At 40.6% G+C, this 13,898-nt stretch overlaps 1 protein-coding gene across 2 annotated transcripts in view; it reads right to left on the reverse strand.

Moving 5' to 3' along the window:
• Nucleotides 1-13,898, reverse strand: part of macrod2 (mono-ADP ribosylhydrolase 2) — a 455,425-nt gene that overhangs the window by 254,493 nt on the left and 187,034 nt on the right. For both annotated transcript variants that reach the window (XM_074646542.1, XM_074646541.1), the window contains exon 5: nt 9,498-9,614. In XM_074646542.1, the coding sequence (XP_074502643.1) occupies nt 9,498-9,614 (117 nt within the window). The remainder of the gene's footprint in view (nt 1-9,497; nt 9,615-13,898) is intronic.

Genomic DNA, 13,898 nt, shown 5'->3' on the forward strand with positions numbered 1-13,898 from the left:
TTTATCTGCTACAACAAAGGATTTCTTTCACTCTAGCCTTGAATCCAAAATGAGGGGGGGGAAAAAACACCTTGAAACAGTCACACTGCGTCTATTTGATCCATTATGTAGAGATAAAGTACAGTCTGTTCAGCCGTCTGTATTGTCAGCCATTTCATTTGTGAAAAACAAGGCTAACAATATTAACAATGCACTGCAGTTGCATGAAAATGTCATAAAATGTGTTATTTCCATATTTCAGCTTTTAAGGATTACAGCCCGTCTGTGGTTTGAGAAAATTCAACGAACCCTTGGAATTATGGGTCCCTTTAAAAACCCAGTGATGAATGGTGGTTGATAGTTCCTAAAGATAGTGACATGAGAAGTATGAGAATAAACACAGGCAGAAGAAGTTCAAATGACCTCCACCTGAATGACTTTTAACTCTTTAATTACATTTCTATTGCTAATGCTGCAGTACACACAAAAATACATTAACACAATGAAGTCCAAACTTAAACCCAAAACTGTGAAACATCAGCTCCTAAACAAGACTAAATCCTTCCTTGTAAACAACAAGTTGTACCCAAATTAACAAATTGCGGGTTGTCCGATGGCCCTCTGAAAGTGTCAGCCCCGCTGTATGTGACGGGGCGGAGACTGCTTTGATAAACAAGCTCGGCAGAATGATGATGTTTCAGGGGGTAATTTAATCAGAATGGGCTCTATGTCACTTACTAATAGTGGGTACTTTGCTGTGATTTATCTGTGTTTGCTGAGTGGAGAGAGACGCAACAGACGGCCTGGTCTCCCAGATTAAATAGGGCATGCATGGGAAAGATTCCTCACGCTATCAGGGAGAAGAATTTATCACCGGCTGATGATTAGTATTATTAGCACAGGTGCAGTTACAGTAAACACCAGAGACTCCCATTTTGTACTGAAAGGGAGCAGAAGATAAAGAAGGAGGTGAACTGAACTGGGGTGCGTCTCCCAAAGGTGTTTTGTCTAACTATGGTCCTATAAGTGCCACTGAAATCTAATGCTGAAACAAACATTTGAAGCCGCTACCACAAAGTTTGTGGCAATAACAGCTCTGGGTCTCTGGCTGTTAGGTGCATGTGTATAGCTGTCATAGTACCACTCTGTCATCTGTCAGGCTGATTAGCTACTATGTTTCATTGTGGCAATAATTTAGAAATAGGAAAATCAGGGACAGGAATAGCAAAAACAAAGAGACGTGTCCTGTAGTTGTTCAATTAGTTCAAGAGTTATAGGTTAAAGATGATTTGATGATGTCTTAAGAATTACATCCTTGGAAATGTTAAACAGCCTGCTGCTCAATGAAACAATGTAAAACAAAACAGAAAAATCTAATGACATAAAGCCTCATGAGTCCTTAATACATCACCTGGTATTAGTGGATTTGCACAACCATGATTAATTACACTGATAACCTTCATTTTAGCTTAGTAAGAGCTGCAAATGTTGTAGTCATAAGCGGATGACAGCAGCTTATGTACAATATCTCAAGAAAACTAAGGCTATAGTGTATAACAACGGCACATATACTGTCACTTAGAATACATAATACACTTAGTACATACAGTATGTTGTAGTCTCAAAGGAGATATGAATACAGTCTAAATATATTTATCCCTAACTACAGCATAAACCTAAGGCTGTATATTATAAAGATGGACGACGCGTCTCCACAAAATTGTACAAAATTGAAGCCAAAATATCTCGGTTACGGGAGTTGCCATCTCGAGATTTTGACATCGTTTGGAGCCAGAGTCTGCGCAGTAGTGATCGGGGTGCTGGAGCCGCAGTATCGACATCCCGCCCACATAACTGCCCGAGCCAATCACGAGCTGAGCATGGCCGCAGCAAACCAAACTTATCACAAAAATGAACACTTGAATATACATCAGCGTGACAAGAACTACCCAAAATGACAGAAACCATCTTTATTTGACGCGTACTTTGACTTTATAATTTAGCCCATGACCCATCTGCTAACATGGAGGGGGCGGGATTTATGACCTATACTGCTGCCAGCCACCAGGGGGCAATCAAGATGTTTTGGCTTCACTTTTGGGGAAGCTGTCATGTCGTCCATCTTTATATACAGTCTATGGACACTCAGCACATCACCCCCACCCTCATCCACCTCCACTGGCTCCCGGTCAAGTCCCGCATCACCTACAAAATCCTCCTCCTCACCTACAAATCCCTCAACGCCCTGGCTCCTCAGTACCTATCTGACCTCCTCCACCCTTACACACAGCCCCGGAACCTTAGATCCTCAGGCACGGGTCAGCTCTCCGTCCCTCACACAAGAATGAGAACTTTTGGGGACAGAGCCTTCAGTGTGACAGCCCCCACCCTCTGGAACTCTCTCCCTATAGAGCTCCGCAACGCACCATCTCTGGACACCTTCAAAAGACTCCTCAAAACCCACCTCTTCACCAAGGCCTATGGCCTTTAGCTACTGTTACATTTGTTGTATTTATTTATGTCTTTGTTAAGCGTCCTTGGGTTTCATGAAAGGCGCTATATAAATCCAAGATATTATTATTATTATTATTATGGCGTAAACCACAGACAATAATAAGGAAGGTTATAGAGATGGCAAGGAACAACTCAATATCTATAAATCTAGTCTGTCTGTATATCTGATGACACAAACTCAGTTTAGGGACCTATCATTGGAATTGCATTGCTGCAAACCACAATGGTGCCAATTCACAATGTCTTGTGCACAAGGTTAAGCAGAGACTTCTGTTGTTATTAAAGGGAACACAACCCTGGTTGTTATTGACAGTGTATGGATTCACTGGATACAGGAGGCCAGCAGGCCTGTGTGGCAGCAGTGAGCAAAAAATAAATAAATGTCTGAGCTGCGTGTTGTTCTGCTGAAGCCTGAGTGCACATCGGAGATGTGCTGAGAAGTGGCCGGGCCATGGTAGAGACAGAGAGCCGGCTGAGTGTGCTCAAAACAGTTAGCATCCAGTTTTAGATTAGAGAGTAATCAAAGGTCTGCCAGCGTCTCGATGCTGCACGGATAAGGTTGTGTCTCCACACTATCACAGAGGGCTGGGTGGAGGCAATACTCCAAAGGCTGAAATATATAACCTTACCGCTGATAAGTCAGAGTGAAACGCACTTCTATATGAATCCCAATGAGCACTATTTCTCCGGAGGGACCAGTTAGCAAAATAGCCGTCCAAACTATTTCTCTGCTCAATGAGATTAGACACAGTTTAGAGATAAAAATGAATACAGTAATCGTACAGCACGTGCTGCAGAAATGATTCCATACATGTAAAAGTGTATGGTGGAAGCTGAAGAAAGGATTTTTCACATATAATTAACAAAGACTAAAATAGAAAGAGGCCACTGTTATGACAGCAACGTGATAACAAATTCTTGGCCCTTCTTTCTTGTATCCAAATATGATTTATTATTTAAAGCATATACTTAGAGTTCAGAGAATAATGGGGAGGGGGGGAGAGAAGCAAAACAATAAACAGTAAAACATTTTGAAGTGTCAATCTAAAGTAGCCCAAGGGAGGAAAACAAAACGGGGTAAAAGATTTCAGATGAAACTGGAGAGTGAAAACACTCGACGTCTATCTAAAAGTTCCTTTGGGACATTAACTTTCTCAAGCAGACCTCTAGTTTGAACTCTAAATATCTTCTAGGTTTACTGTGACGGGTAGAGCTGAAATGTGCAAGTGCAGATTAACCCGCGAGGTCTTTGCTAAACGTTATTAGTGTGGACCTGTGGAGCAGCATAATAACGATAAGATTCAGACAAGTCTTTTGGAGAGTGCAGTCACTGCAGATCGTCCTCACATGTGTAACACATTTAAATTACAATAACACCTTGTCACACACAGCAAATAGGGTGTTTAGTTATGAACAGTAAGCACGATCAACGGTAATACATATGCAGGTCATTGCTGTCACTTATATTTTATTTATTGGAGAAGAGTTATTGTTAATTTTCATAAATCCATTCTAATTTGGTTTCTGCTGAGCTGCTTAAACCACCGTTGTTTGCAGAAGATTTAATCTGCAGTTAATCTTCATAAATGAGGAGGTATTAAATGGTGCTTTTCACAATAAAAACAGATATAGTGTGTAAGATCAGAGCTGTATCATCCACTAAATACCAAAGTTTCAAATATTTTATTATTCACCAAATCTATGTTGATATTCAGGAGGATTATGTAAAAGATACTTTTCGTTCTACTTTCTTTTCCTTGCAGAAAAACTGCTAGATGCAGTGATATCACACTTTCAACATCCTTAGTGCCCACTTTCCCTGTTTGTTAAATGTTCTCTAATGAAAACACAAAATTAAAATAACGCCACATTTAAATGTATTGTGTGCTCTCAGCTTAAAGGTGCTGAATGCGAGATTGGAGGCATTTCTATTGCCTCCACGCGGCTCTCAACATGGCGACAGCTGAGTCGGCGGCTCCTAGCTAACGTTTATCAGCCTTGACCGCCATATGAGAGCAGTGCAGAGCATCTGAGAAGCCGTCTTTGGAAACTGTTTGGTAAAGGGCAGGCACTTTCAAAAAAACACTTGGCAGGGGATTGGATGAACCATCTGTCCAACAAGCTAAACTAACTGAAGGACAAACACATCGCCTTCAGTGCCGTTCTTTGTTCTTCTTTCAATCAAGAAATACTCTGATATCAAATCTTCTGATATAACTGATGCTATTGACACATCTACACTAACCTCTTGTGTTGCCAGACACAAACGCATTACTTGAAGCCTGACAAGATGGATTTTCGTGTGACATTTGATACCGCAATTCTCGCGTGAGCTCATGACGTCGCGAGAATCTGGCTGCCGTGCAAGGTTACCTTGAAGTACCTGAGCCAGGCACCACATTAGCCAGTTCTCAACTCGTTCATCATCCCATCAAGTGAGTCATGAATATGCTTTTTTTTAACCATTTAATATCTTCTTGTCAGACACAGGAGTGCTAATGCACTTCACAACACTTTAAAAGGCAAATGTTCACAGGTGACTTAATGGTGTCTGTATCTACAAAAGGACAAGGATGCAGACTCGCAGTATAATGAGCACCATTATAAAGATTTCAGCAGTTGAAGTGGCACAAAACGACTACAGGTGGTAGAGAGACAAGCTGCAACATCGGTAGCCAGTCTGAATACCAAAATGAGTACAATGACTCCATAAAGTTTCTATTCATTTCAAACTTTCAAATGATCTCATTTTGACAGCTGAAGTGGACCAAACATGATCTATTATTTATCTTTACTGCTCAGTCTAAAGCCTCTTGTTTGGTGTGCTTTCCACTCACTGTGTATATTTTGCAGGCAAAGCCCATCTAAACTTATAATTTGGTCACTTTTTAGGCAAACTTAAATTTAAATACGAATAATGGAACAATTATGGACAATGTTGCAACACATCTTCTAGTAGTAGAGTCATACATATGTGACTTAGCTTGTTACACTTGACATCATATTTTCATTTGATTATTAATCTATGAACAGATGAGTAACTTGTCTAACATTAGGGCAAAAAGACAATTTCCTTGTCATATTGATGTAACAGACCGTTGTTTTTTGGAGTCTTTCCGCTATGGTAGGTGGGTAATTACTGTCATTGATTAATAATCCTGGGCCAGCCCCATAATAATCAGTCCCACATGTGCTTGGCCTTCTTAAAGGAAAGGCTCATTTGCCACTGGGATTCACAGCCTAAACTGCTTAGTGGGATGTAATGGAGAGCAATTTTCTTGTCTTGAGAAAAAATAAAAATAAATTGAGATGGGGTGGGTTAGCCCGGTCATTTTCCATTGCCTCAGCACATCAAATCTCCAAACAAGGACAACTCTGATTTCAGATCAACTGCTCTTCTCCCTGCGGATAATAAGTAGTTTTCCAGAACACAAGGAAGCATTTGATTGCTTTACCAGTTATTTTGAGTATTGTGTTTAAATTGCAATTCCTCCATTTCTTACAAAAATAACAAAATTGACCAGCGTAATCCTTTGTTGAATGAAATACAATACGCCGTGGGTGATATCTTCAAATAACGCTTAAGACTCCATAAATGCTGTGCGATCAAGAGAAATGGCTAAATTCACAGTATGATGGATCGCTTATTTCCATGCATTGTTGGCAAAGTCTTGGGATGACTGCTGGGGGTTCAGCATGAAGCCAAGCCTAAATCCCTAAAAATTTAATTAAAAGCAAAGTGATTTACAGTTTGTTCTGCATTATTCAGGGTTGAGATTTCCTTATTTCCAATTATATGCAGTGGACTGGATTTCAGAGAACGAGGGCCCCCAAAGAAGAGTGCAATCCTCTGAGAGATTTATGTGTTTATAGAAAATTGTGCAAAGCAGCCCTGACATTCTTGCAAAACTGGGAAGATAATGCCCAAACTGGAAATACGGGGCATTGCCAAGATGTAAACGGTAAACGATCCATCTGTCGGTGCTCCTCTCACACTTGGAAGAGTAGACAAGCCACCATCTGCAGATATGCGTCAGCAGAAGCAATTTTGCTTGCAATGAGAGTGTGAGTCCACATGTGTGCAGAGGCCAGCAGGGACGCATTCATTACATTTTGTAGATACAATTTACAAATGAAATTAAATAATCATCTAAGGGTGTGTGTTCACTTGTATAGGGTGGAAGTTTAGAGCTAACATTTCTTGGAGAAGAGCAAGTTGGTGCACATGGTTTATTTGTTGCTTAGAGGGACAGTCTGGGTGTTTTGAAGTGGAGTTCTATGAGGTACTTATCCATAGTAGGTGTATTACTTACAGTAGATGACGGTACTGAACTGAAAATGAAACCTATCTATGCTCTCTCCAAAGCCAGCAGGCTCAGATGACAAAAACAGTATAGATACGTTTCACTTTCAGTTCAGTTTGCCGTTGGATAATATTCTAAATATGGCGTACACTTAAACAGATGGGTTTTTTTTTTAGGTGAGCCTCTTTTAGGTGTAAAATATGTTTTTCTGTCGGCCCTGTCCACAGCACTGTATTGCTTTGCTCCGGTGCTCCTGTCCGTTTCTTGATGCTAGGGGCACGCCGAACGTCATCTACTATAAGTAATACACCTACTATGGATAAGTACCTCATACAACCCCACTTCAAAACACCCGAACTATCACTTTAAGTGTCTGATGGTGTCGTTTAACTATTTAAAAGTCTTTGCATTTGACGTCTGACAGCCTACAGAAATCAATCTGTGAAAGCTCTAACAACAAAGCCAAATGCTTTAATTCCCAAACACCCACTATGACCATAATATTATTTCAGCCGGCTAACTGTTTTGACAGACACAACAATGAGATGTGAAAAATAACTCCACAAACAACTTTCAATGTAGTTTTCAATTAGGCCGATTTTCTCTCGAAAACATTTCTGTTTATGAGTGGAAAAGCTGGAAAGTAGCTTTTCAATTGCTTATAAATCTAGCACTATGTTTGCGTAGTTTCAATCACCACCTCTGTCAATTATTCTGATGATCCATCCACTCAGAGTAATTACATGAGGCTGAATTGAATCATTTGATTATACAAATATTAAAATTAATTTGATGTCAATTTTAATCATTTTATGCATTTAGCTTTAGCCACAGCAGCGGTCCATTAACATGACATTAACTTTCAATTAAACTAAAATACACTGTCTTTTTTAATGCAGCCTTTTATCCTTTATTGCGACGCCTACATGTAACATCCGTGAATTTAGGGAAATTAAAAAATGTGAAAATTGTGTGTTTACTTGTTTGTTTACTTTGTTCAGCGGTGAGGGGGCGGACAGATTATTATTTGAGATTTCATAAAGCGAATAGATTGTTTGCAGTCACGGCAGCTTTATAATGTGTGCGTAGGTGGAACAAATAAGTCGGAGACGGAAATTAATGGAAGAAGAACAAAATCCAAACAGTGGATAGACTTTGGGAAGGAGTGAGATCTCTTGTCAGAGCTGAGCGCTCACAAAGAAAAAGTCAAGCGGTTGTCAGATTCTGAAAGCAGACGAGAGAGAAACAATGCTGATGATGACAGTGATCAGACTTGGAAGATAAGAAGATGATACCGGCTGGGAGTAAAGATAGCTCTAATATGAAATAACATCACGTTCAAAAAAAGGACTGGCTGTTCCCGGTAAAGAACTACACAATCTATTACAATTTATCAGCACAGAGAAGGTGTTTTGCCCAGAGATAATTACAATAACAGCACCCAGTGGCAGTGTGATTGCTCCCAGGTGACATTGCAGGTTATTAAATTGTCATGGTGCACCCTGTTTTGGCGCTGCAGACACTTGAACTGGCTGCCCACAAGACTGACTCGCAGTTTATCTGCTCCATTTGTTTGACATCTTTACGACATACCGCATTAACACAACCTAATTTCATCTGGGCCTCAATGTCTTCTCTTGGCTGTCTCATGGAAATCCTTCGGGGTTGGGTTAGGACTGCAGGGACGTTTGTCTCGACCGAATTACACCAAGTGACATTTCTTCCATCCTATCGTGTTTTCCATTTCAAGTTCGCAAGGGAAGAAGCTTGTGACAAACTTTAGAAGTGACACACGGATTACTGGCAATTATCAAAAGAGATTGGCTTGGTAAATGCGTATCATAAAAGCAGTGCAATTCTGAGAGGAGACAAGCACATCACAAACTTCCATAGGCTTGATTAAAAAACATCAACGATAGCGATAAAAACAAAGAAAACAGTGCAGGCCCTCTTCTGATCATTTATGGCGTGACAGTAAAAGTCATGTGATCCGTTAACAGAATAAATCATGGATGAAAAATCCATCAAATTAAGCAACTAATAGCTCCCTTAATGTCTTTGTTTGTGTGCAGATGACACTCCCATCCAGCCATACAACAAGCACCAATCACATTAATTATCCTCCAAATAACAACCCCCTCATTTATTACAAATTAGTTTTCAAAACTAATAAATTATGATTAAAATGTTTTTATTTTCAACATTAAAAGCATCCCACTCAGACACTTTGGAGTGGACCTAATGACCCCAGTCATTATGTGCAGGTATGCAAGTGTGTATACGTGTGGGCATATAGGTGTGTGTGGAGTTTAATTTGCACTACTCCATAGACCTCAGTTCAAAATATGATGCATGTGCACACATGAATTGCAAAAATCCTCAATAAAAACCAACAACGATGCAAAAACACAATTTTTTTCAGTGATTTTCTGCATCAATGAGATGCCAGTGCGGTCCAACAGCTTGTTCAGGAGCCTTAGGTTTGAATAAATGAGGCTATTTTAGAGAAACAATATAGATTAATGCTTGATTGTACAATGTTTCACTGCTCTAATGTTTACCACTAAATCTTAATGTTCGCTAACTGTCAGGTGATGTAGCCCTCAATGGCAGCGGTTCTGATTAGCGGATATTCCTGCAAGGCACCGGAGCCCACATTACGGGACAAAACAAAAGAAAACATTAATTACGAATACTCACATTTTGCAGGGAGATCGTAGCCGCAGGTGATCTTGGCTTTGCCGGTTTCACAGCCATTTAGTGAGTGGCACTCATCATAGAGACAGGACCCCGCTGCTTTGTGTATGCAGCCATCCACTGAAACACAAACAAGGAATACAAAGAGAGGTGAGGCCTATACCTGAAGGAGGAAAAGCAGGCACACGACAGATCTATGGGCTAATTAGCAGCTTGTGTGCTTCATCATGTCAAAAACAAACAAGCGTTTACAGGAACATGCAGAAAATGATGCTCATGAGTTTGATTCCTGACTCTCTGCGTTCTCAAATTATCTCCTTAGCTTCGGTATCTCCTCTCTGTGGGGACCTGGGGTCTGCCATAGTGTGCTGCGCCTGTTGCTGGTAAATATTGACGAGCTAAGGAATGAAATTAGCCGGGCTAGGATCTAATAACGCCTCCACACACGGTGAAAATGAGAATGTTCTTCCTGTAATCCTTCTCCGCTGTCAACAGCGATATACAGGCGGATCATTAACTGTATTTTTCTGCCCTGTGGTGGGAATCTTTTATCTGTCCTGCTCTCTGTGGTGAGCCTGTTATGATGTGGATCTGTGTTCTGATTCTGTCGCACTCCCTGTTGATGTGCGTGTCCCGGTTCCACGGAAACCCCGGGCCCCCCGCTCCCCCCCCCCCCTAAGGTTTTAATTTTACCGGGTTAAGGCCGCGATACACTTGATTGATGGCACGTCTTACACAAGAAGGCAGAGAGATAGAAATCCACATTATCCGTCTCTGAAAGCCTGACATCCCTCCAAGAGCATGTTATCAATCACACTGAAACATCATAAAATCCTCCTCAAGTTGTCCTGTAAAAATCCTCACAAGCCATTAGAGGATAACAGAGCCAGGAGGAGGAACAGTAGCAGTTGGGGAAAAAAACAGACATGTCTTTTCTTAAGTTTCTCTTTTGTAAAGACTTGGCCGATGGAGAGAACAAGTCTTTCAGACTAGCTTTATCCATCAAAGCTTAAACGGTTGGGAGTTAAGATAGCCTGCAGGATAACCACTGTTTACATATTCTGAACTGAGGGAGAAAAGAGAAGCGAGGAAGAGATAAAAAATAAAAAAAAACAGAATTTATATTCCAGATATAGGACAAAAAGGGACTCTAATCACTATCTTCATCTCTAATGTAATAATTATTCAGCGCTAGGGAAAACAAACTGTGAAAAAGGACCGAACATCAGTTATACACTATCTTCAAAAAATGTACTTTGCATCACATCGTCAACACACACAAAAGGTCTTTTGATGAGGGATGGTCCTTTTCTGAGCTCCTTTCAATTTCTCAGGGATGAGTCAACGACAACAGCTGGGCGGAAGATTTTCCAGCTCTATCAATCATCTTTAATGGACTGAGGGACAGGCAGTTGACAGAGACGAATCCTGATGGCTTTTCGAAAAAGTAACACGAGTCTGACAGTGATGTGGATATGAGGAGGTATCGCTCTGGTGACAATGAAAGCTACTTAACACAACACAGAGCAGATGTAGCGCTGGCTGTACGCTTGGCATTTTTATAATATTCACTGTGCAAACAAGATTGTCCGTGATCATCAGCCACACTTATTTGCATCATAATTGCTTCTTAACATCTCGCAAACATGAATTGCTAAATGCAGAGGCTTAACTGAAAGCTCTGGGACTGTAAGCATGCTTCTCATTTATATACACATAAAGACATATAGGAAAACATTGCATTTTTGGCTTTGTGTTTTGTTACAGCACTAAATGAATAAGATTCAAGCACCTAAATGTGTTCACCTGATGTTGCATCTGCATCAGACAGGCCAGTCAATATTTACTAATGTCTCCATTCCTACTGACAAGCTTCATACTCAGTGTTTGTCTATTGAGTTGATTTGAACTTTTCCCCCAGGTATTATTAAAGTTCTATGATCCTACACATGAACTTCTGGTATGGCTGAAACGTTTTAATTAAAACCTTTAATACATTTTCTTTCTGTCTTGTTTTATATACACTCTTTGCATATTTGCTATAATATAATCTATGACTTTAAAAGCATTTCAAGTTTAGTTTTTCGTGCTTCTGAGTCCCAAGGCACTAAGAGAAAGTTCACATAAGGGCTATGCTGAAGTCACAACGGGTTCTGTGGGTTTTGGCAGGTTTTTAAACATTTTGCAGGCGATCTTGCAGCTTCATTCCATGAGTCTTGTATTTCTTCTTTGATATTTTGGCCACTAAATCGATGCAAACAAGGCCAGAAACAACACCACATCCCAAATGTAAATTAGTCTGAATCCTCTCAGTTCATTTTCAAATTTCAAGGGGCGTTATCATCGGGCGTAGACCAAAATACCTCTGGATGCAATTGGATAGATCTATAACCAATTAGAGCAACGAAACATGTGACGCTGAGCGACTGAAAAAGTTGTGCCCCAATCCGCCAACTCTATATCGGACCAGAATATACATGTCAACACGGAAAAGTATTACAGAGGTAAGCTCGTTGTTGAGTGGTGTTAAACCATTAAAATCCTGCTAATTAAATGTGACGTATTTAGGTTTTGTTTTCAAAAATGCCTCAATGCCGCTTCTCTTTACAGTCATTGTCTCAAACACGCCACATATAAAAGGTTTTTATTGGCCCGTCAGATCTCAAGTTGCTGCTATCCAAAGGGGAGGGGGTCCAGATGCCTCTGCCAGAGCAAATAAACATGAGCTTGCAGACTCGTCTGGTTCCCAGGCATTCATTCAGGTGCACTAACCCAAAAAATATATAGAGAGTAAATGTGCTGCTTGGTCAAGCAGAAAAAGACATAAAAAAGTAGGATGAAATCTTTAAAGGCTGATCAATACAAAGAATATGTCTGTGTATTTATTATAATGCAAAGTAATTGGGCCGTTCCTTTGAACAACACCTGAAATAAGGCAGGAGAGACGGTTCAAGAGCAGGAAAATATCCTGCTAAAACAGGTGTAAAGGAAACTCATGGTCATATAGGGCTAGCCAGGTTAGGAAAATGTAATAATGCTCTCCTTCAGTTTGCAGTGTTCCCACAGGAGTCCATCCTCCCCCAGACACTTCCTCTCATCACTACCAGGCTTGGCTGATCTCTCACCTATGAGCACCTTGGGAACCCAGCCAGCAAAAGCATTCGGGGTTCTGTGTTTCATCTCAGCAGCTGAAGAGTAAAGATTGTAGATAATAGTTTCAGCTTCCATTTCGCTGCTCCTCCTGTTCATGGTTGCATAAGCTACAGTGCGTCACTGCGCATCTAGTGTCAGCGAGTCCCTACAAGCCTGGAAATCTGTTCACAGTGCCCGTAAATAGAGGAACAAGATGCTGAACTGATCTGGCTGATTGCCAGGGTCTTGGATGCTGCCGCTACAGATTTAATTTACCTGCTTCACGAAATGGGTGGAGTGCCGCAGATGCATCATGGGTAATATGTGTGTTTGAGAAAGATATATTTATACAGTATATACCGAGACAGAGAGGGGTAGGGAAGCATAGAGACAGGGAGAGGTTACAAAATGTACTTTGTAATTTCAAATTCAATTGCCGAGTGGGTTCTGAAGCAATCAAAGCTTGATTGTGAATACATTTGTCCATTATTTAACAACAACTAAAAGCAGATCTGAGGCTCCGTAAGTGGAGATATGACCCACATGCAATTTGGCCATCAATTTATTTTCTCATTTAAGTGGGATTTCAGCAGTATTCCCTGAAGATTTCTACATTATGGATGCCTGCAACATTACAAAGGCAGCATCAGATTCTCATTAACTAAGACTGGCATTAACAGTCACTTCAGAAAGGAGGGCATGTCAGCTCACTCTCGTGTTGTTCGCAAATGAAACACCAACGCTCTGATGAATCCTGCACAATTCTGTATTTTTCCACATTTTGATTACAAGTTTCATAGTTAATTCTGATTATCTGCAAATTTAATTGAATTATCAGGTAAACCTTATTCGACTGAAATGTTGCTGTAAAACCTCAACTAACTATAAAGCGATGAATCACTGTCTGTCTGTGTACAGTATGTCCTTTGCATATCTCTAGAAGCATTCATCCGATCCGGTGTAGTCCAGCATGCCGTTCGCAGTGGGCCGACCGCGGCTCATTGACTGCAGCTCACTCTACAACCAAACTCCAACTGGAAGCAAAATCAAAACAAAGTGGCGTGACCGTGAGTAAGCCGCGACTTGGGTGTGTTTTTCCCCCCCCGTGAATAAGACTGCATTTCCCTGGTGTTTGACTCGATACCAACTTATAATACTAACAACTAACTAAGTGTATTTCACTTTCATGATGCTGGATAGTTTGATGAATAATAATGCATTATATTTGAATCTGCAACGTAATCAGTAACATTTCTCAGTCAGGTAAATGTA

Source organism: Sebastes fasciatus, chromosome 9, assembly GCF_043250625.1.
Source record: "Sebastes fasciatus isolate fSebFas1 chromosome 9, fSebFas1.pri, whole genome shotgun sequence".
Lineage (NCBI taxonomy): Eukaryota > Metazoa > Chordata > Actinopteri > Perciformes > Sebastidae > Sebastes > Sebastes fasciatus.